General features: G+C 41.5%; 1 protein-coding gene across 3 annotated transcripts; it reads right to left on the minus strand.

Moving 5' to 3' along the window:
• Window positions 1-3,111: 3,111 nt before the first annotated feature.
• RNASEL (ribonuclease L) lies at window positions 3,112-23,381 on the minus strand. 3 transcript variants are annotated; one of them, XM_017524485.2, is made up of 7 exons: window positions 22,862-23,381; window positions 18,774-20,417; window positions 17,568-17,626; window positions 10,979-11,184; window positions 10,131-10,263; window positions 4,964-5,100; window positions 3,112-4,292 (listed from the first exon to the last, which is right to left on the minus strand). In XM_017524485.2, the coding sequence occupies exons 2-7, from the start codon at window positions 20,251-20,253 to the stop codon at window positions 4,106-4,108; spliced, it is 2,202 nt and encodes a 733-aa protein (XP_017379974.1). In that variant the 5' UTR covers window positions 20,254-20,417; window positions 22,862-23,381; the 3' UTR covers window positions 3,112-4,105. The 3 variants fall into 3 exon arrangements, with proteins under 3 accessions (XP_017379974.1, XP_037592984.1, XP_017379973.1); XM_037737056.1 differs by having other exon boundaries at window positions 10,131-10,254; window positions 17,568-17,653; window positions 22,862-23,379; XM_017524484.2 differs by having other exon boundaries at window positions 17,568-17,653; window positions 22,862-23,376.
• Window positions 23,382-24,809: the final 1,428 nt, after the last annotated feature.

Consider the following 24,809-nt stretch of genomic DNA (forward strand, 5'->3'; position numbering starts at 1 on the left):
GTATTGAGTTGCTGTTTCATGCCAAACACAATGAAAAAATGACCTTCAAGATGCACATATTTTGAAGAAATAATATACAGGCTTATAACTATATCATTATGACTCAGCAATATGTTGCAATCACAGAAGTATTTGCTTCTCCACTCAACAAATATTTATTGAAACCTACTTTGTTCCAGGCACTGAGCTAGATATGAGGATAATATAAGATGGTAAATAAGAGAGACAGCATCATATTATAGAACATATGTTTACATCACGTTGAGGGATAAAAAGATTTTTTTTGAAACAAGTAAATTTGATTATTTCTGATAGTGATTACTGCTATAATGTTTATTTTAAAACAAGAGTTGGGGGACAACTTTGGGTAAGAAAGTCCCAGCTAGGAAGTGGCATTGTAACAGAGGCCTAGAAGATGGGAAGGGACCAGCACACAAAAGTCTGTCAGGACAAAACTGTAGGCAGAGGGAACTGAAAAACCAGTGGCCCTGAGCAGGCAGTGGTCTCAGCATTCTTGGGAGCAGAGATTAGGCCAGTGTGGTGGAGGTTAAGCCTGCAAGACAGGCGAGTGTAGGGCAGTGAGCACCAAGTTGTGGACTTCGCCAGGTCACATATGTGAAACAGCTTGGATTTTCTTCCAGCTGCAATGGGAAGCCATTGGAGGACTTTAAGCAGGGTTGTAACCCAATTGGATTTTTTTTTTTTTTTTTTGAGACAGAATCTCTTTCTGTCACCCAGGCTGGAGTGCAGTGGCACGATCACAGCTCCCTGCAGCCTCCACCACCTGGGTTCATGCAATCCTGCCACCTCAGCCTCCCAAGTAGCTGGAACCACAGGCATGTGCTACCCACACCCAGCTAATTTTTTGTATTTTTTTGTGGAGATGGGTTTTTGTCATGTTGCCCAGGCTGGTCTCAAATTCCAGGACTTAAGCCATCCGCTCACCTTGGCCTCCCAAAGTGCTGGGATTACAGGCATGAGCCACTGCGCCCAGCCAGCTTTACATTTTTTTAAAGGTCACTTTGTGGAGAAGGAATTTTGGGGGCACAAATGTGGAAGTCAGAAACTCAATTATGAGGCTCACACTTCAGTCCAAATGAGAAGTGATGGTGGGCTGAGCCAGGCAGCAGAGACAAAATGTTGTGAAATTATTTGGGATCTATTCTGGTAGCAGAACAACCGGGCCTGTTAATAGATTGGATGAGGGAGGGCAGTTTTAAAAATCAAACAAGACCATTAATTTGGTGACAATTAGGTGACCGGCAGTAACATCAAGAGGTGGATGCCAAATTTCTAAACCCAGATGTCACCTGCCTACTTGCGATGCTGTTGGTTGTGGTATTGAGAGAGATTGTTGTCTAGGGAGAAAGAGCAAAAACTGATTTGCTTAATGATTAGCTTGGGAGCACTCGATGTTTAGTGGTTTAGCAGAGAAGGAGCTGGGAAAGGATGTTGTGGAGCAGCAACCAATGTGGAGGGAAAGCAGGGGAGTGCGGCGTTGATGTTGGAAAGATGGTTTCAAGAGCACGGGGGTAGCCAGACAATTAAAACTGTAATTGTTAGGTTGATGAAGACAGGGAATCAACCTTGATGGAGACAGGTGGATTTGGCACCAGGCTTCCATGGAGAGAACTGGACGAATGACCTGCTGCATCTGAACAGTGGCCAGTCCAGCCTGCCTGGAATCACTGCCTGTGGCACTCCAGAAAGACCACACCCTGTGGACTCACTGACCTGGGTTCAAATCCTGGCTCTTCCACTTACTTGGAAGTGAACTTGGGCAACTTACCACTTGTTTCTGAGCATCAGTTGTTTCTTCTGTAAGCTGGCAATAACCACAACTCATGGCATCATCATGGATATTGCTGGAAAGTATTAAGCGCTTGAAAACAGTAGGTGCTCAATGAGTTGTAGCTTTGAGTTTCACCATCATGCTCTCACCTGTGTTGCTTGTCTGGTGCATTCAGGGTGGGCAACCTCCTGTCCCCTCTGTGTAGCTGCCTTCTCTGCTTGGCAAGCCTGGGCACAGAATCAGCCTGCCTAACACAGGACCTGGTATGAATTACATGCTCAATGAAATGTTTGCGGTGACAACTGAACGAGAAGTGTTTGTAGAGAATTGTCAACGGAAACTCTCAGAGAATTCAAACAGAGGGGAGAATGATCAGTTCCTCCCTTCTCTCTCTACACGCCAGGCCCACATTTTTCCAGAATAACCAGAGAGTCAAAAATAGCTCCTTTTCCCATTTTCAGAGAGCAGGACGTCCTTTCTTAAAACTTACCCAGGTATTACTTAGTAAGCATTTTCTATTGTAGATATCACCACTTCCTAAAGTGGGAATGCCGCTTAAAGAAAATCAGACTAAATAAGACGATTTAAAGTTTTACTGAGTAAGCTTCACAGGTAGGCATTTTGAGTATACAGGTACTCATTACAAATCAGACAACCAAAACTTCATTGTAAAGTTAAAGCAATCTTGCTGCTCATAAAATATTTTTTAAGCCTTAAATCTGTTCCTAACCAACATTTAATTTCATTCAGTGATATCTATTTATCCATTGCTAGATACCTCCTTTTCAGAAAGAACTTAAAGGTACTGTTTTATTCCCATTACAAAGCTCCATCTAAATCACCACAACGATTCATGGAAAGAACACCAGACTTAGCACCAGAAAATCTGTTCAAATCAAGATAATAATACTTCCTAGCTATATGTCCTAGAGTAAATCAAAATGTTTCTAACCTTAGTTTCCTCGTCAGCAAAATAAGGATAATGATGTTGACCTTAAAGGATGGTTTTGAAAATTAAATGAAATAAAATATGCAGATGTATCCATTATAAATCACCAGGAAAATGCAAGACAGTATTATTATTCATGTACAAAGCCAGTTCATTCATCATTCAGTGCATATTTATTGAATATTCCCACTTGACAGACTTTTTGCTTGACAGTGAAGATACAAAGTCAAGAAAAGACAGCCATCGGCCGTAAGGAGCCTAGATTCCAGTGGAGGAACTAAAAGGCAGAGGAAAGCTCTGTGTGCCTGGGAGCCAGAAAGAACTCCTAGACTGGGTCTGGGAAGTGAGGGAGGTCTGGGGGCCTCCTGAGGGGCTGACACTGGAATAAACTCCATCACTACATATCCAGCAAGAGTAAACAAATGTGAGTCCCTCCTCTGTGAGGTGGTCCACATACTCCACAGTCCTGGGCCCTAAGTTAGTTCAAAAGCATCCTAGCCCTTTAAGGCAGGCATTCTCAACCTCGGCACCATTGATATTTTGATCTGGATAATTCTTTGTTGCAGAGGCTGTCCTATGCAATGTAGATATGGCAGCATCCCTGGTCTTTACCCACTAACCGCTGTAGCATGCCCGCCATAAAGCTGTGACACCAAACACTTCTTCAGACACTGCCAAATGCTCTCTGAGGTGCAAAATTGCCCCCAGTTGAAAACTACTGCCTTAAGGTCATGGAAAACCATTGCAATTGGTTCTGGAAGGAATGGAATTCATGCACCCAGTGCCCAGACTTATACTAGGTGCTCAATAAATATTGAATGAATGAATGAGCCCCCTGAAGTCCCTATATATGTTTTGGGCCTCATCCAGAAGAGCCCTGGCTGATAGTTAAGTTTTAAGGTGCCCAAATGAGAAGTACCAATAATACCACATCCATTTATACAGTGCTCTGTATAAATTGAATAATCTTGGGCCAGTAGCTCACACTCTCTGAGTCTCAGGTTCCTCATTTCTTAAATGGAGATAACAATTCCTGTTTTGCAAGATCGTTGGGAAAATTATATGAGAGAATTGTAACATATGCAGAATTAGGGGTCAAGGCACTCATTCTTTTGGTGCAGTTGACAAAAGGAATCTTAGCAGAATGGCCTCCCAGTTAGTGGGTAAAGCTTATGGACTAGTGCAGTCTAGGCACATACTGCTTTTGTTACAGACATGTGGAATACTGTGCCAGGGATTGACATATCAGCTATGCAACTCATCCCTCACAAGCAGGCTGGTGAGTTAAAAGGCCCAGAGCGTTGTGACTTTCCAAGGACTCTGCAGCTGATAAGCAGCTCTCTGAACTCCAACAACTCAGTTCATCAGCATCCAGGACTGGCCAGCCCACTGGCCCCGCCAGCTCCATCACACTGAGGCTTGTTTGAACTGTAGGTATGGGGGAAATGCTTTCTATATTCTGTGTTCTGTAGTTTTGCATAGACATAGATCACCAGATCTGGAAATGTCTTCTGAAAATGCCAGGAAGGATCTCCAATTTTTAATTTTATCCTGAAATAAAACACAGATCATTCAACATGCTTGCCCCAAATTATTCTTCCCCACTTCACAGCATATAGCCCCAATGATCTCTTTGCTCTCTTGATTTCTAACACAGAATGAATAAGGACTTCGGAATCTGACCAAGACTTCTCCCCTGACTCTTCAACTAATTGTGCAACCTTTGGTCACAGTCTTTCTGAACTTTAGATTGTTCATTCATACAATGGAAATAATGCAATGCCACAGTCCTCTACCTACAATTTCAAAATCCAGAAGAGCCCTGAACTGCCAGGTATTTTGTGTTTGCAGCTAACATTTTTGTCAGCAAAAGCTGATGTAATTAATGGGGGCTATTTTTAGACATATATAACTCTACATTCACTTTAACCAGCCGTCCAGTCTCCTGTGTTACTTCACACAAGGGAGTCACTAGCTCCTGTTCAATCTGTTTTACCATTTTTCCAACAAAAAAATGACAAGGAAGATGAGAGCCTGCTGGACATGCCCTCATCAATTGTAAGGCCATTGTGATAGAGCCCTTTACAAAACAGAGGGAAGGAATTACTTTTCTTTCATCAAAATGAATTTTCTTTTCTCCATCACAGATATGAAATTATAACTGGATTTTTAAAATTGTTCTCATTCCACATATAATTTGTAGGAATGAAAACAATGCTTACTCTTTACTATTTTCTTCATCAATGTGTTCTCCCAAATTCCGGATGAACTTCAGCAGATCACCCACAGTGTTCTGGTAGCATCTTCTTCTTCTCTTTTTATAAAACATATTCATTTTTTTCATAACATATTCATTAATCTAAAAAAAAAATACAAAAATGTGGTAGCAACACAAAATAAATCCTGATGGAATATTAATACCAAAAGACAAAATATAAATTTGAATCTATTCATATATTCTATAATTACCAACTAATTAATAAGGCAAAATGGTAGAAAAATGGAAGTAAATGCTGTATACCAAAATGCTAACTATAATTGTGTCTAGTCTGGGTGTGGTGGCTCACACCTGTAATCCCAGTACTTTGGGAGTCCAAGACGGGCGAATCACCTGAGGTCCAGAGTTCGAGACTAGCCTGGCCAACATGGTGCAACCTTGTTTCTACTAAAAATACAAAAATTAGCTAGATGTGTTGGTGCCGCCTGTAATACCAGCTACCTGGGAGACTGAGGCAGGAGAGTCGCTTGAACCTGAGAGGCGGAAGTTGCAGTGAGCTGTGATCGTGCCACTGCACTCCAGCCTCAGCAACAAAGCAAGACTCCATCTTAAAAAAAATTAAAAAATTTTAAAAATTAAAAAAATATATAATTGTGCCTGGATGTGAGATTATAAGTATGTTCAAATTTGTGTCTGTATTTTCCAAGTAAATTGTTTTCATAAGAAATTAAATATATTGCCGGGCGCGGTGGCTCAAGCCTGTAATCCCAGCACTTTGGGAGGCCGAGGCGGGTGGATCATGAGGTCAAGAGATCGAGACCATCCTGGTCAACATGGTGAAACCCCGTCTCTACTAAAAATACAAAAAATTAGCTGGGCATGGTGGTGCGTGCCTGTAACCCCAGCTACTCAGGAGGCTGAGGCAGGAGAATTGCCTGAACCCGGGAGGCGGAGGTTGCGGTGAGCCGAGATCGCGCCATTGCACTCCAGCCTGGGTAACATGAGTGAAACTCCATCTCAAAAAAAAAAAAAAAAGAAATTAAATATATTAAAATATGGTTAAAAACTCTTTGACTACTACACTAGGAAATTTGCTCATTATACTACACAATATTTTTATCCTGTGGCCACCCTTTCAAATTCATACTTGATTACATTTCTTTCTTTAAAAGGGCTATTCAGACAGAAACCAGGCCTGGCAACCATGGCCAAAGTGAGTGTTTATTATTATTATTATTGTTTTTGTTTTCTTAGGTATATTTCCAAAAGGAATAATTAATATTGTTAAAGTGACCATCCTGCCCAAAGCAATCTATAGATTTAACGCAATCCCCATCAAAATACCAACATCATTTTTCACAGAATTAGAAAAAAACAATGCTAAAATTCATATGAAACCAAAAAAAAGAGCCCAAATAGCCACAGCCATCCTAAGGAAAGAGAAGAAAGTTAGTTAGAGACATCGCATTGTGTATGATATACCTCCAATTATTCTGCAAGGCGAAGATAACCAAAACAGCACAATACTGGCATAGAAATGGACACAAAAATCAATGGAACAGAACAGAGAACCCGCAAATAAAGCCACATGTCTATGACCAACTGATCTTTGAGAAAGTCGGCAAAAACATACACATACCCTATTTAATAAGTGGTGCTGGGAAAATTAGAGTGTTATGTGCAGAAGATTAAAACTAGACCTCTATCTCTCACTGCATACAAAAATCAACTCAAAATGGATTAAAGACTTAAATGTAAGACCTGAAACTATAAAAATACTAGCAGAAAACCTAGGAAAAACTCTTCTGGACATTGGTCTAGGCAAAGAGTTCATGACTAAGACCTCAAAAGCATAAGCAATGAAAATCAAGAGACAAATGGGGTTTAATTAAACTAAAAATTTCTGCACAGCAAAAGAAATAAACAGAATGAACAGACAACTTGCAGCATGGGAAAAAATATTTGCAAACTATGCATCCATCAGAGGACTAATATCCAGAATTTACAAGGAACTCAAACAACTTAACAATAAAATAAGAATAATAAAAATAAAAATAATAACCCCATTTAAAATGACCTAAATAGACATTTCTCAAAAGAAGACAGACAAATGGCCAAAAAGCATATGAAAAAATGCTGAACATCACTAATCATCAGAGAAAGGCAAATTAAAACCCAATGAGATATCATCTTATACTAGTTAGAATGGCTGCTATTAAAAAGTCAAAAGTAACAGATGTTGGTGAGGATGCAGAGAAAAGAGAATGCTTATACACTGCTGGTGGGAATGCAAATTAGTACAACCTCTATGAAAGACAGTAAGGAGATTTCTCAAAGAACGAAAAATAGTACTGCCATTTGATCCAGCAATCTCACTACTGAATATGTACCAAAAGAATCTTTTTCTTTTCTTTGTGGTTTTTCTTTTCACTCTGTCACCCAGAATGGGGTGCAGTGACACTATCTCGGCTCACTGCAGCCTCTGCTTCACAGGATGAAGCAATTCTTGTGCCTCATCCTCCCAAGTAGCTGAGATTACAGACATGTGCCACAATGCTTGGCTAAGTTTTGTATTTTTAGTGGAGACAGGGTTTCACCATGTTGGCCAGGCTGGTCTCAAACTCCTGACCTCAAGTGATCTATTCATCTCAGCCGCCCAAATTGCTGGGATTACAGGTGTGAGCCACTGCACTCACCCCAAGAAATCTTATATAAAAAACATACCTGCACTCATATGTTTATTACAGTGCTATTCACAATAGCAAAGCTATGGAATCCACTTAAGTGTCCATCAACAGACAATTGGATAAATAAAATGTTTTATATGTAAAAAATGAATTTATATATATATATATATATATATATATATATATATATATTTCAGCCACAAAATAGAAGAATGAAATCATGTCTTTTGTGGACACATGGATGGAACTAGAGGCCATTTTCTTAAGTGAAATAACTCACAAGCAGAAAGTCAAATATCACATGTTCTCACTTATAAGTGGGAGCTCAGTAATGTATACACATGGATGTACAGAATGTCATAATAGACAGTGGAGACTTGGAGAGGTGGGAGGGTTGGAGGAGGGGGAGGGATGAGAAATTACTTAATGGGTACAATGCACATTATTCAGGTAATGGTTACACTAAAAGCCCAATTTTACCACTACACAATATATCTGTGTAAGAAAACTGTACTTGTACCTCCTTAAATTTATATTTTGGACAAGGTTACTTGTTTCTCCTTGCCTGCAGGTAACCCAGGTTAAGTCCTTTCATATCGTAATAATGTCATCCTCTTTCTTTGTCACCCTCATAGATACAGAGCCATAGATGGCTCTCATATTTAGAAAGAGTTTGGGCTATGAGATCAAGGTGCGACAGTCATGAATCCAGTGGGTCACTTAGGAAGAGTAACTGATGAAAAGAGCAACGCTGGTGAGGATGCTGCTGAGACTGGCCCGGTGCACTCTGCACAGAGCACCCGTGAGAAACCCCAAGCACATATGTGCGGCAGGAATGGGCAATTCCAGAACCAATACAGTCATACGAGCTGGAAAACCTGGGCTCCAGACCTATGCTGACAAAATTAATTGTGTGACCATGAAAACGGGCAAGTCCACAGAAAAACAAAGTATAAAATGGGAATTGAAAGGTAAAACTTGAAGTCTATCAAAATTCAATATAAGTCCATGGAATTTAGGGAAAAGAACCAATAAATTGGGAAATAAGAGAATAAGTTTCTCTTTCCAGCTCTGCCAATCTCTGACTGTCCAGGCATGCATAATTTGAGTATGGTCTCTGAGCCTCAATTTCCTTGTTGATTAAAGGAGTTGGTGGACTTGACACCATCATAGCTTTGTGTAGTGGTGTGGCTTAAGCCATCCTTCCCAGCTTCAAATCCTGGTGCACCCCTTACTGGTTCTGTGTAATTGAAAAAATTATTTTTCTGTGCCTCAGCTTGGCCATCTGCAAAATAAAGATGATTGTCTCTGAAGTTGTGATAAGGATTAAATGTGGTAACTCATGTAAAGCCTCAAGAACTAAGGCTGCTACATGATCAAGCACTGCGTAATCATTAGCTATCACTATCATAGCTGCTTTCAAATTTCTTTGTTTCTACAAGTTAAAGTGTTAGCTGAAGTTTTATAGACAATTGTTTAGTAAAGAGTCATGGCACATCTACTCCATGACAGGGATAAAATAATTGGCAAGACAATGAGTAGTGTCTGCCTTCATGGAACTTAAGGCTAGCAAGGAAAATGGACCTTAAGCCAGTAATTATGAGTGTGATGTGAGGTCTAGAGAGCAGTGAGGGAAGGAAAGCAAAACAAGAATCAGGAGAAACAGAGTCCCAGGACAGGCCTAGGATAGGAAGCTGTTGGTTTCCAAGACCTGAAGATTATGGATTCTCCCACCGTGCTTTGCACATGTCCCTGTGATGCCCAGCACACATCCCACAGCATCATTTCCGTGGACTTCTCAGCTCCACAGGGACACACTGTATTCTGCTTTGTATGCTCAGGGCTTTGCATGGGCCTAACACATAATTGGTATTGTGCAGATTTTTGTTAATTAATAATGAAAGTTCTGATAGTACTGACTAGATGAATGAGATGGTGAATAATTTTGTAGAGTTCTTAATGCAAGTTAGGTGGAATTTTTCTTAAAGAGAGCAATTTGAAAGATCGTCTTTTCTTCATAGACTATTTCTTCTGGCAGAATGTAGGTCTGTGTGTGGATCCTGAGAGCTGGGCTGTTCACAGCCAGGCTGTACCTGGACTGATATGCCTCATGGTGAAGCACTTCCCTTGGATTAAGCTCTATTTACCCGGATGCTCTTGTTATAATGGTAATAGAATTATCGGCCAAGTGTGAGGAAAGGCTCGTGGGCTGCGATAAGGCCATCCAGGTGGAGTCTGAATAACAGTCTATCAGAAGGGTGTGGGTCTGGATGGAAGAGAGAAAAGGCCAGCTTCTAAAAGGGGGAGCAGATAGTCTGGCAGGGAGCCTAGAGGGATAGGAATGGGGAGGGCAGGAGGCAAAATCACCTCTTTCAGCCTCTGGTTGGCCACCACTGGTATAAAATAAGTTAGAAAAACGAACATAAAACTTTACACAGATTCTTATTCCTGGAATAATCCCTGCACCATAGGAATTGTTCATACCTTAGTTGTCCACTCGTCAAAACTTTTGGAATGTTCGGATGGCCCAGGTTCCAGCAGTTTGAGGATCTCGCTTCCACATTTTCCCGTTTTGATGTCGGATTCATTTCCCACGTTCCGAAGTGTCCTATAGCGGCTGAAGAAGACTAAATGATCATGATCATCCCATCCCTCCCACTCTTTCCAGAGAAAAGAAAACTGTTAGATTTGGGTGGTTTTTGGTGTTTTGCTTTTTGTGGGGTTTTTTGTTTGTTTGTTTGTTTTTGTGTTTTTTTGGGGGGGCGGTGTTGAGATGGAGTCTCACTGCCACCCAGGCTGGAGTGCAGTGGTGTGATCTCAACTCACTACAACTTCCGCCTCCTGGGTTCAACCAATTCTCCTGCCTCAGCCTCCTGAGTAGCTGGTATTACAGGCACCTGCCAACCTGCCCAGCTAATTTTTGTATTTTTAGTAGAGACGTGGTTTCATCATGCTGACCAGGCTGGTCTGGATCTCCTGATCTTGTGATCCACCCGCCTCAGCCTCCCAAAGTGCTGGGATTACAGGCATGAGCCACCATGCCCGGCCAGATTTTGGGTTTTAACGAAAGTAATACAACCAACACATGTCTTCAAAAATTCTGCATTATGGGAGAGGCAAGCATCTCTTTCCTTCCCCCCCCCATCCCTTATTCTTCAGAAATGAAAAGCAGACTACAGAGAGGTTAAGTAATCTCTCCAAGGACACACAGCCAGTAAATGCCAAGCTGAAAAAGAGCCTGGGTCTGCTGATTTGCACCCTGGACCTCTGTCTGCACCACCTCAACCTCTCCATCCTGGAGGCATGAGACATCTGCTCAAAGTTGTACTTACCTCTCCCAAGTCCAAAAGAAGGGATGAACTAGCAGGTCACTCAGACAGTCCCTCACATGTGCCCCAGGGTGGAAGAGATGATTAATGAGGTCCTTAGTTTCTTCATCTGGAGAAAGTCGAACCACCTCTTCATTACTTTGAGCCTTCAGTTCCTCAAAGGGGATGCTTCCCTTCTTTACCACATAGAGGACCAGCCGTCCAAGATCCTGCACAAAAGCCGTAAATCAAGCCAAAGGTGCTTATGAATTATTTGGATAACCTTGGAAGGAGTGGTGCAGGATATTAACAAACAGAAGATGATAGGAGTTTTTCAAGGAGTTCGTAGCCTTGTTAGGGAGAGAAGACACAGATTTGTGCATAGAGACTTCTCCAAGGTAGTATATAGTCCACAGCACTTAGTTTTATGAAGAAGAGCAGAAGGTAAGTATGAGTCACAGTTGTCAGGCCAGACTGCTTGGAGGAAGAGGGATTTGACCTGGGCCTCAAATGTATGGACAGAATATAGATAAATTGAGGAAAGGGAGAATGCTTTAAACAAAGGGAGAACTGGGGGCCTGGCTGGAAACTGGGACTTTAGGTCTGGGGCTACCTCATGCAGCAAATAAAAGAGCCAGTCCAGGCCAGGAGAGGCACAGTGATGACCCCAGATGACCCCTGCTCCCTGGGTGATTCCCAGGCAAGAAGAGTCTGGAGTGGACCTCCAGCAGACCTGCAGCAGAGGGGCCTGATTGTTAGAAAGAAATAGCTTTAATATCAACAGAAAGAACATCCACTCAGAGACCACATCCAAAAGTCACCAACTTCAAAGACAAAAGGTAAATAAATCCATAAAGATGGGATGAAACGAACACAAAAAGGCTGAAATCACCAAGAACCAGAATGCCTCTTCTCCTCCAAGGGATCACAACTCCTCACCAGCAAGGGAACAAAACTGGATGGAGAATGAATTTGACAAATTGACAGAAGCAGGCTTCAGAAGGTGGGTAATAACAAACTTAGCTGAGCTAAAGGAGCATGTTCTAACCCAATGCTAGGAAACTGAGAACCTTGATAAAACGTTAGATGAAATGCTAACTAGAATAACCAGCATAGAGAAGAACATAAACAACATGATGGAGCTGAAAACTCAGCACGAGTACTTTGTGAAGCATACACCATTTTCAATAGCCAAATTGATTAAGTAAAAGAAAGGATATCAGAGATTGAAGATCAGCTCAACAAAATAAAGTGAGAAGGCAAAATTAGAGAAAACAAGAGTGAAAGAAATGAACAAAGCCTCCAAGAAATATGGGATTTTGTGAAAAGACCAAATCTACATTTGGTTGGTGTACCTGAATGTGATGAGGAGAATGAAACCAAGTTGGAAAACACTCTTCAGGATATTATCCAGGAGGATGTCCCCAATCTAGCAAGGCAGGCCAACATTCAAATTCAGGAAATGCAGAGAACACAACAAAGATATTCCTCAAGAAGAGCAACCCCAAGGCACATAATCGTCAGATTCACCAGGGTTGAAATGAAGGAAAAAATGCTAAGGGCAGCCAGAGAGAAAGGCCAGGTTAGCCACAAAGGGAAGCCCATCAGACTCACAGCAGATCTCTCAGCAGAAACGAAACCCTACAAGCCAGAAGAGAGTGGGGGCCAATATTCAACATTCTTAAAGAAAAGAATTTTCAACCCAGAATTTCATATCCAGCCAAACTAAGCTTCATAAGCAAAGGAGAAATAAAATCTTTTACGGATAAGCAACTGCTGAGAGATTTTATCACTACCAGGCCTGCCTTACAAGAGCTCCTGAAGGAAGCACTAAGCATGGAAACAAACATCCAGTACCAGCCACCACAAAAACGTACCAAATGGTAAAGACGATTGACACAATGAAGAAACTGCATCAACTAAAAGGCAAAACAACCAGTTAGCATCAAAATGGCAGGATCAAATTCACATATAACAATATTTACCTTAAATGTAAATGAGCTAAATGCCCCAATCAAAAGACACAGATAAAGGGTCAAGACACATCCATGTGCTGTATTCAGGAAACTGATCTCACATGCAAAGACACACATAGGCTCAAAACAAAGGGATGGAAGAAGATTTACCAAGCAAAGGAAAAAAAAAAAAAAAAGCAAGGGTTGCAATTCTAGTCTCTGATAAACAGACTTTGAACCAATAAAGATCAAAAGAGACAAAGAAGGGGATTACATAATGGTAAAGGGATCAATGCAACAAGAAGAGTTAATTATCCTAAATATATATGCACTCAATACAGGAACACCCAGATACATAAAGCAAGTTCTTTATGACCTACACAGAGACTTATACTCCCATACAATAATAGTGGGAGACTTTAACACCCTACTGTCAATATTAGACAGATCAATGAGAGAGAAAATTAACAAGGATATCCAGGACTTGAACTCAGATCTGGACCAAGTGGACCTGACAGACCTCTACAGAACTCTCCACCCCAAATCCACAGAATATATATTCTTCTTAGCACCACATCACACTTATTCTAAAACTGACCACATAATTGGAAGATCACTCCTCAGCAAATTCAGAAGAACGGAAATCATAACAGTCTCTCAGACCACAGTGCAATCAAACTAGAACTCAGGATTCGGAAACTCACTCAAAACCACACAACTACATGGAAACTGAACAACCTGCTCCTGAATGACTACTGGATAAATAATGAAATGAAGGCAGAAATAAACTTTCTTTGAAAACAATGAGAACAAAGACACAACATACCAGAATCTCTGGGACACATTTAAAGCAGCATCTAGAGGGAAATTTGTAGCACTAAGTACCAGCCAGAGAAGCGAGGAAAGATCTAAAATTGACACTCTACCATCATGATTAAAAGAACTAGAGGAGCAAGATCAAAAAAATTCAAAAGCTAACAGAAGACAAGAAATAACTAAGATCAGAACAGAACTGAAGGAGATAAAGGCACAAAAAACCCTTCAAAAAATGAATAAATCCAGGAACTGGTTTTTTGAAAAGATCAACAAAATAGATAGACCGCCTGCCAGAGTAACAAAAAAGAAAAGAGAGAATTGAATAGATGCAATAAAAATGATAAACGGGATATCACCACAGATCCCACAAAAGTGCAAACTACCATCAGAGATTACTACAAACACCTCTATGCAAATAAACCAGTAAATCTAGAAGAAATGGATATATTCCTGGACGCTTACTCCCCCTCCCAAGAATAAACCAGGAAAAAGTTGAATCCCTGAATAGACCAATAACAAGGTCTGAAATTGAGGCAGCAATTAATAGCCTACCAACCAAAAAAAGTTCAGGACCAGACTGGTTCACAGCCAAAGTCTACCAGAAGTACAAAGAGGAGCTGGTACCATTCCTTCTGAAACTATTCCAAACAATACAAAAAAAGGAAATCCTCCCTAACGCATTTTATGAGACCAACATCATCCTGATACCAAAACCTGGCAGAGACACAACTAAGAGAAAATTTCAGGCCAATATCCATGATGAACATTGACACAAAAATTCTCTATAAAATACTGGCAAACCAAATCCAACAGCACATCAAAAAGCTTATCTATCACCATCAAGTCAGCTTCATCCTGGGGATGCAAGGCTGATTCAACATACACAAATCTATAAACGTAATCCATCACATAAACAGAACCAAAGACAAAAACCACATGATTATCTTAACAGATGCAGAGAAGGCCTTTGACAAATTCAACAGCACTTTATGCTAAAAACTCTCAATAAACTAGGTATTGATGGAATGTATCTCATAATAATAAGAGCTATTTATAACAAACCCACAGCCAATATCATACTGAATGGTCAAAAACTGGAAGCATTCCCTTTGAAAACTAGCACAAGACAAGTATGCCCTCTCTCACCACTCCTATTCAACATAGTATAGAAACTTCTGGCCAGGGCAATCAGACAAGAAAAAGAAATAAAGTATATTCAATTAGAAAAAGAGGAAGTCAAATTGTCTCTATTTGCAGTTGACATGATTGTATATTTAAAAGACCCCCATCGTCTCAGCCCAAAATTTCTTTAAGCTGATAAGCAACTTCAGCAAAATCTCAGGATACATAAATCAATGTGCAAAAATCACAAGCATCCCTATATACCAATAACAAACAGACAGCCAAATCATGAGTGAAATCCCATTCACAACTGCTACAAAGAGATTAAAATACCTAGGGATACAACTAATAAGGGACGCGAAGAAACTTTTCAAGGAGAACTACAAACCACTTCTTAAGGAAATAAGAGAGGACACAAACAGATGGAAAAACATTCCATGCTCATGGTTAGGAAGTGAAAATGCTCATATTGCCCAAAGTAATTTATAAATCCAGTGCCATCCCCATCAAACTATCCCCATCTCAATTCACAGAATTGGAGAAAGATAACCTAAACTTCATATGGAACCAAAAAAGAGCCTGCATAGCCAAGACAATCCTAAGAAAAAAAACAAAACAAAAAAAGCTGGAGGCACCATGCTACCTGACTTCAAATTATACTGCAAGTGTACAGTAATCAAAACAGCATGGCACTTGTACCAAAACAGTGATATAAACCAATGGAACAGAACAGAGTCCTCAAAAATAATGCCACACATCTACAACCATCTAATCTTTGACCAACCTGACAAAAACAAGTAATGGGGAAAGGATTTCCTATTTAATAAATGGTGTTGGGAAAACTAGCTAGCAGAAAGCTGAAACTGGATCCCTTCCTTACACCTGATACAAAAATTAACTCCAGATTGGATTAAAGGTTTAAACATCAGACCTAACACCATAAAAACCCTAGAAGAAAACCTAGGCAATACCATTCAGGACATAGGCATAGGCAAGGACTTCATGACTAAAATACCAAAAGCAATGGCAACAAAAGCCAAAATAGACAAATGGGATCTAATTAAACTCAAGAGCCTCTGCACAGTAAAAGAAACTTTCACTAGAGTGAATCAGCAACCAACAGAATCGAAAAAATTTTTTGCAATCTACCCATCTGACAAAGGACTAATATCCAGAATCTACAGAGAACTTAAACAAACAAGAAAAAAACAATCCTGACAAAAAGTGGGTGAAGGATATGAACAGACACTTTTCAAAAGAAGACATTTATGCAGCCAACATATGAAAAAAATCTCATCATCACTGGTCATTAGAGAAATGCAAATCAAAACCACATTTAGATACCATCTCATGCCAGTTAGAATGGCAATCATTAAAAAATCAGGAGATAACAGATGCTGGAGAGGATGTGGAGAAATAGGAATGCTTTTACACTGTTGGTGGGAGTGTAAATTAGGTCAACCATTGTGGAAGGCAATGTGATGATTCCTCAAGGATCTAGAAATATAAATACCATTTGACGCAGCAATCCCATTACTGGGTATACATCCAAAGAATTATAAATCATTCTATTATAATGACACATGCACACATATGTTTATTGCGGCACAATAGCAAAGTTTACAATAGCAAAGACTTGGAACGAACCCAAATACCCATCAATGATAGACTGGATAAAGAAAATGTGGCACATATACACCATGGAATACTATGCAGTCATAAGAAAAGGGTGAGTTCACGTCCTTTGCAGGGACGTGGATGAAGCTGGAAACACAAGAACAGAAAACCAAACACTGAATGTTCTCACTCATAAGTGAGTCTTGAACAATGAGAACACATGGACACAGGGAGGGGAACATCAAACACCAGGGCCTGTCGGGGGTAGGGGGCTAGGGGAGGGACAGCAGGTGGTGGGGGGAATTGGGGAGGGATAGCATTAGGAGAAATATCTAAGGTAGTTGACGGGGAGATGGATGCAGCAAACCACCATGGCACGTGCATACCTATGTAACAAACCTGCATGTTCTGCACATGTACCCCAGAACTTAAAGTATAATTTAAAAAAATAGAATGTCCTCCTATTGCCTATAGGAAATAAGGTAATGAACTGTGATGGTTAATATTGAGGGTCAACTTGATTGAGCTGAAGGATGCCAAGTCTTGTTCCTGGGTGTGTCTGTAAGGATGCTGCCAAAGGAGATGAACATTTGAGCCAGTGGACTGGGAGAGGCAGACCCACCTTCAGTCTAGGTGGGCAGCATCTAATCAGCTGCCAGCATGGCTAAAATAAAACAGGCAGAAAATGAACGAGCAGACGACTTGCTAAGTCTTCTGGCCTTCATCCTTCTCCTGTGCTGGATGCTTCCTACCCTCAAACATCAATATCCAAGTTCTTCAGCTTATGGACTCTTGGACTGACACCAGTGGTTTGCCAGGGGCTCTCCTGTCTTTGGCCACAGACTGAAGACTGCACTGTTGGCTTCCCTACTTTCGAGGTTTTGGTACTGAGACTGATCCACCACTGGCTCCCTTGTTCCCCAACTTGCAGCCCGCCTATTGTGGGACTTTATCTTGTGATCCTGTGAATCAGCTCTCCTTAATAAACTCCTTTTCGTATATACCTATATCCTATTAGTTCTGTCCCTCTAGAGAACACTGACTAATACATGAAAGAATAAGGAAGCCAAAAGAAGAAAGGTAAACTGGATTGTAAAATTTACCTCCAGATCTCTCTGGAGTTCCTGTGGATCTCCAGTCCACTTGAGGCTCTGATCAAAATCTGCCAGGTGAACAGCATTCTTAGAATCTAAAGAAAAGTTTGCAGAGGCACATTGAAAATACTCATTCCCCATAAAGTGAGAGTCAATTGATTTATGTAAATCTGTAACATGCTATAAAAATCATCATCTCTGTGGAAGGCAATAATAAACCTTATATCTGTGTTGCCGTTCACCCCTCAAAACACTGCCATGTGCACTGTTGTATTTACCTATTAGGTATCTGTCAAGAGCAGCACTCACATTTTATTTTTTCCAGGCCAATGGGTAGGAAGGGATGAGGATAAATTCAGCCAGCTCCTCATTCATGCAATTCCCACGTCCAAAAGCACAGATTTGTAAAGGAGATGTTCCCTTACACCGAGCTTAAATTTCAGTGCATGTCTGTGGATCGGGTACGTATTCTGCTTAAACCTTTAGGCAAGAATAGTCTTTCTTGAGCACCTATGATATACCAAATGACTTACTACTTCATCATCGCATGGAGACCTCATAACAACCTTATGAAGGAGGGATTATCAGCCTCAAGTGAGGAAACTGAGGCTCACAGTATCAAGTGACTTGTCTGAGGTTATAAAGCTACACACCAGTGAGGCTAGGCTTCAAGCCACCCGAATCATTGCCAAAGCCCTGGCCTGTTCCACTGCACTGGATTGCTTCCTGGGACTTTACGGTCAGCTCTGCTTGTTTCCTTTAATGTTATTTTTCTTTCCTTTGTTTGGCTTGGACCAGTGGATTCTAACTTGTTCTGCCTTGGAGTCTGTGTCCTCACTATGTCATATCATGTCCTGACAGCCTGTTTTGACCTCCGTTTTCCCAGTAAGTCTGAAGGAACTCACCTCTAGGATTCTCAAATTTCTGGAGATAGTTTGATCCATGAAATGCCTTCATCTGTTTATTCTGCCAGTGGAAACATAAGACTAGCCTGGTATTCTGTTGGCATCTGCCAACCTCCATGTAGACTAAGAAAACCCAGTGTGATTGGTAGCAGGAGACACTGCACTGTAATTATGAATTTGTTGTAATGATCCTCAAATTGAATAATCCACATTTACCCTATAGGCCTTTCCTCTCTGCAAGGAAAAACTTTTCCTTTTGCAAACAAAGACCTCAGAATTGCTAAGAAAGAATTGAGGACTGGGGACTCACTCATTAAGATGTTTTGTGGTTGCAGATCCTGGTGGGTGTATCCACAGGACAAGTGTAGTTCTTGGACAGCCTTAAATATAGATGATAGGACATTTCGGGCAAATTTATCTTCTTCATTGTCCACAGCTTCCCCTCTGTGCACATCCAAATACGCTTCCAGAGTCTGCTCACAGAGGGTGACACACACAAACAAGTGGCCCCTGTGGCTCTCACTCCCATAGAAGGTCACCAAGTTACTGTTCTCTCGGCTGCTTTGCAGACAAGAGACTTCCTGCCGCGCACGTGTGCTCCCCTCACAGAACGTCTTCACAGCTACTTCCTGCTTCTCATAGAACCCCAGGTAGATGCCCCCTTCCGAAGTGTCAGCAATTTTGTATTTGTCATCAATAAAGAATTTGAGTTTGCCAATCATGGGGCGGTATATTCTGTGGAGATCCCTCAGGGCTGCCCCCCAGCGTGAGCTCTGAGGCTTCCAGTCTTCGGCAGGAGGGTGAAAATGTTCTTTGGCTCCATGATCGAGAAGAAACTTCACAAGAGAACTGTCATAATTCCGCCTCGCTATCATAACAAGATCCCCACAATCCGTACTGGCTCCACGGCTGCATAGCAACTCAGCGATCTCCTTCAGTTTGAGTTCAACAGCAAGCAGCAGCGCCGTTTTGCCTTCACTGTCTGTGTCATCGATCTCTATGTGCTCTTCCTCCAGAAGCCTCTGCACCAACCCCAAGTGCCTCTTCTCCACGGCCAGGATCAGGGGCGTCTTCCCTTTTTCTCCCCTCACATTGACATCAGCCCCGTGGTCCAGCAGCAGGTGTGTAGTAGCCTCCACATTCCTATTGTGAGAGCTCAGGAGAGCATGGATCAAGGCATTTCTGCCCATATTGTCACAGGCGTTGACATCTGCCCCCATCTCATCAAGGAGAATCTTCAAGACCTCTTCGTGGCCTTCTTCAGCAGCGTCCATGAGAGCTGTGGCCCCTCCTTTCTTCAGCCGCTCTTGATCCTCCCTGGTCTTTCGCCTCAAATTCACATTTGCTCCTCTCTCATGAAGGAATTTTAGGGCTTTGACCTTACCATACGCAGCGGCTTCCATGAAGGCTGTGAAGCCGTAAAAATCACACTCATTCACATCTGCTCCTTTAGAAAGGAAAAGTTCCAGCAGCTTCACGTTCCCCCCAATGGCTGCAACAATGAAGGGGGTGGCCCCATTCTTCTTCCTCAGAACAGGGTCAGCACCATGAAGAAGCAGAAGCTCCACAATGTCCTCCCTGCTCATTTGTACTGCGTTATGCAGAGGTGTCCAGCCCCCTGCCTCTTCCTGGAAATTAACATCGGCCCCGCCATCCAGCAATTGCTGGACCAGGCCAACATCTCCCTTTTGAACAGCTTTAATCAGCAAGTGATTGTCTTCCACTGTAGCTCTTCTACCGCTGGAGGATGTGGGTTCCTCCTGGAGGTTCTTATGATCCCCGGTCTCCATGACAGTAAACGCCACCTGCTACCAATTTTTGCCTTTTCCCTGAGAAAATGCAAACTTGTCTCCTTGCACTTAATCAAAGAAGCTTTGAGTGTAAATTGGGATTCTCTGGCAACAGAGCAGCCGTACGAGGAAGGTTCGAGATTCTCAGTCTTCTGACATTCCACCTGGGGATGAAGAGAGGCGCTTTGTAATTTTACAATAGGGAGAAAACACTTGAATCAGAGAAATTAATTATAGTAGTTTTTTTTCCTAAATATATCTATTTATTTCTTATAAAACTTTTAAATTACAGAATATTATAAATATATGTAAATTCAAAATTAGAAAATTATTTCTCTAGTCAAAATGCCCAGAAACAGCCAATGTTAATATTTTAGTGTATTTCTACAGAGTTTTTAAGACATTTGGAATTACACTCTGTAAGTAACTTTGTATCCTACTTCCTTTCATTTAATACCATACTGTAAGTTATTTCCTATATTATTGTAAAGTCTTGTAAAACATTTTTCATGATTGTATAATATGAAATCATACAATTTTTTTTATTCCTCTATCACTGAGTGGTTTTCAAAAATAAGTTTTAGCCAGACACGGTGGCTCGCGCCTGTAATCCCAACACTTTGGGAGGCCAAGGTGGGCAGATCACCTGAGGTCGGGAGTTCGAGACCAGCCTGACCAACATGGAGAAACCCCATCTTACTAAAAATGTAAAATTAGCCAGGTGGTGGCATATGTCTGTAATCCCAGCTACTCAGGAGACTTAGGCAGGAGAATCACTTGAACCCGGGAGATGAAGGTTGCAGTGAGCCGAGATCGTGCCATTGCACTCCAGCCTGGGCAACAAGAGTGAAATTCCATCTCAAAAAGGAAAAAAAAGTTCTAAAGGGTTTTTTTAAATTAAAAAAGTTTAAATAATTCTAAATGATGTTGCAGCAAATTCAGCTTATTTTAGCTTATTTTCTTATGATAGATCTTATGATAGATTTCGTATGATAGACTTCAAAGAATTAAATGACTATTCAAAAGATATGATTGTATTTAGGATTTTTAACCTATATTAACAAATTGTTTTCAATGTCATATAAATATATTCTTACCAGAGACAGCTTTTTTAAAAAAAAATAAAAGACCCTGAAAATATGTATACCAACTATTTATCAATAAAAACAAGAAAAACCCTCATTCAATAGGAAAAATACATTTCATGGTTTTTTTTCCCTTTGCATTTCTTATGTCACCAGAAGTTGGTCACTGCGTTTGCTGACTCCGAGCATGTCTTCTTTACACAACCATGTGCCCCTATTTAAAGTACAGACAATATCTGACTTACGATGATTCAACTTAACGATTTGTTGACTTTGCAATGGTAGAAAAGCAATAAACATTCAGTGGAAACCACACTTCAAGTACACATACAGTCATTCCAGTTTTTACTTTCAGCATGGTATTTGATAAATACATGAGACATTTAACACTTTGTCATAAAATAAGCCTCGAGCTAAATGACTTTGTTCAACTGTAGCCTAAAGTAAGTGTTCTGAGCCCATTTAAAGTAAGCTAGGATGGATAAGCTATGACATTCAGTAGATTAGGTGTATTAAATGCACTTTTGACTTACAATATTTTCCATTTAGGATGGGTTTATATATATATATATATATATAACCCCACCATAAGTCAAGGAGCATCTGCAGTAGTGAAAAGAGCTTGCACTCTGACCTTAGAGAGATCTAAGTTTGAGCTTGTGGCTGTGTAATTTTTTACCATTACTTCCTGTAACTTTAGACTGTTGAATGTCAATTTTCTATTTCCTGAAATGGGGACAAAAATAAATACAGTCATGTGTGTAAAGTACATTAAAGTACAGTGTGTTGCAAATATTAGGCACCCAATGAATGTTAAAGCTAATTATATCCCTTTATGAAAAAATAAACTGCTTAATGAATTCTGTTCTCCCTACGTATGTGCATATAGCTACTACACAAACAGGCAGCTGGCAGCTATCAATTTCGTCCAACAGTCAATCAGCTCTGAGAATTACAGATCCAATTCAGTCATCAGACAGCCCAAAACTGTTATCTGAATATTTAAATAACTGCATCTGCTACAGAATTCACAAAGCAACTCTTTTTCAGCAATCTCACCAGTCTTAACAGTTTCAAAGCCTCAGAGGTTAATTGATTAGTCTTAGAGGTTTAATTAATTGCGCAACACAAACACTTCGAACCAAAGTGTTTGTGTAGACAGTCCCAGTTACAATCAGATGTGAGGTGGGCTGGCATGAACAAAGGAGCCCTGAGTGACACATCAGAGCTGAGAAGAGCCGCGTCAGCGGAAGTACTGCAGCAGACAATTCTGCTTTCAATTTCATTTTCTCTACGCGACCAGAGATGCCTGAGAAACCAGGGACATGGATAAAAGATGTGTGGATTGTGACAGAACCTTGGAAGGGCTCTGGAGGAAGGTCTCTTGGGGCAGCCATGGGCTAGGAGCTCTTCTCCACATCCCAAGTCCTCCAGCCCCCAGCATCTCCAGTCCCCAAAGCCCAAGAATTCCTCAAGATCGACTTCTCGAGATTTTCTAGCTTGCCTCCTTCTACCTGCCTTACCTTCTCAACTCAGGCATCTCGATTATTCCTTTGCCAGCCGCTGTGCCTGGAAGACTGATTGCTACCAGAGAGGCTTCCTCCTGCTGCGTCACTGAGCCAGGAGGGTGGAGCCTGGAAAGGAGTGAGGATTGTGAAAGAGGAGAAAAAGCAGCCACAGGCTCACTCTGGCACCAGGAGCCGAGCTTCTGCTTGCACACTTTCTGGAGGAAAGCAGTGACCGCTTTTGGTCTGCTGATGAGGAATGTGGTGCCCTGGGTCATGCAGCTCACCTCTCAGTCTTGCAGCCTTGCAGGTGGGAGCAGCCAGCTCCATCCATCACTCTTGCATCCTTCCTCTATCATTGCAAATCCTGGTCTTCTTGGAAGAAAGGAATGGAAAGTAAGCACATATTGAGCACCTACTGTGTGCCAGACACAATGCTTTACAGGCAGCATGGTCCCAGTTAAACCCCGAGAATCTTGTTGATTATGAAACCGAGGCTCACGGAAGTTAAGCATGAAGCCCGAGCCTTGTCACCTGTCTCAGCTCACCTGTGTACTGTGTACGTCATGCTGCGGTGGAAAGTATTCCCATCCCCAAAGAACACCCAGTCTTTCTGGGCAGACAAAGCCCTAAGACTTGTGGACAGCAAGTAGTGAATGGTCACAGGACAACCACCTGTGCCACGCCATCTAGACCTGGGGCCTCTGCCACCCCTTACACACCAGGGACTCCCAGGCCTCGCTCTCTAACCCCAGCCTCTCTGCTGAGCTTTAGACCTACAAATCTTGAACATGTGTCAAATGGAAACGCTCCTCTTTTCCTAAATCTGCCCGTCTTATTTTTTCCATCTCCACAAATGGCACCGCCACCTGGAGGCCACCCCTCATCCTCACCCCAACACCAAGTCCCTTGCTTTCATCTGCGGAGGAATGACGAGTCGAGCCCTCGTCGTGTATAGCAAGAGACTGATGACTTGCTTCCTAGTCCCTTATCCACTGTCCCACCCTGTGTCACTGACTCACCATCATTTTCAGGACACAGTTCACAATCCTTAACCCAGTATTCATTTAATTAATACTTAGTGCATGGGCACTGTGGCTTGCACCTGTAATCCCAGTACTTCAGGAGGCCGAGGCGGGCAGATAGCCTGAGTTGAGGAGTTCAAGACCAGCCTGGCCAACATAGTGAAACCCTGTCTCTACTAAAAATACAAAAAGTAGCAAGGCACGGTGGTGTGCACCTGTAATCCCAGCTACTTGGGAGACTGAGGCAGGAGAATTGCTTGAACCCGGGAGGTGGAGGTTGCAGTGAGCCGAGATCGCGCCACTACGCTCCAGCCTGGGTAAAAAGTGAGACTTCATCTCAAAAAAAAAAAAAGATTGAGAGCTGACTGTGTTACTAGTGACTACTCTGTGTGTCTGGCATAGAGTGATTTACCACACAAGTTCCTCATGGAGTTCTTGGACCTTGCGTCTTAACAGGCAGAAATGGATCATATACAGTTGAAAAACCCAACATATCATGATTTCAGGTCACAGTACAGTCCCTGCCTGTCCCTACTCCTCCTGCATCATCAGTGCTGGCCTCCAGTTCTCCATCACATTATGTCATATGCTTCTATCTCTGCGTCCTGGCCCATGCTGCTTTGCCACAGAACTAATCATAGTAGCAGGGGTGGTGAAGATGTGGACGATGCTGTCAATAATGACGGACATTTACATAGCTCTTCAAAAGGGTCCAGGAACTGTTCTGAGCACTCTGCATATGTTAAATTATTTAATCTTATCCTTATGACATAGGTACTATTTTTGTCCCCATTTTGCAGATGAGAAAACCGAAGCACAAAGTGGTTAAGTAATTTGCTCTAAGTATTTGATCTATATCACTGAACATCACAGAGAAACAGCTTGCCCTTTTTTTTCTGGTTGTTTTTGTTTTTTGAGACAGAGTCTCACTGTGTCATCCA

The sequence above is a fragment of the Cebus imitator genome, unplaced genomic scaffold (assembly GCF_001604975.1).
Source record: "Cebus imitator isolate Cc_AM_T3 unplaced genomic scaffold, Cebus_imitator-1.0 Scaffold33, whole genome shotgun sequence".
In the NCBI taxonomy this organism is placed as follows: Eukaryota; Metazoa; Chordata; class Mammalia; order Primates; family Cebidae; genus Cebus; species Cebus imitator.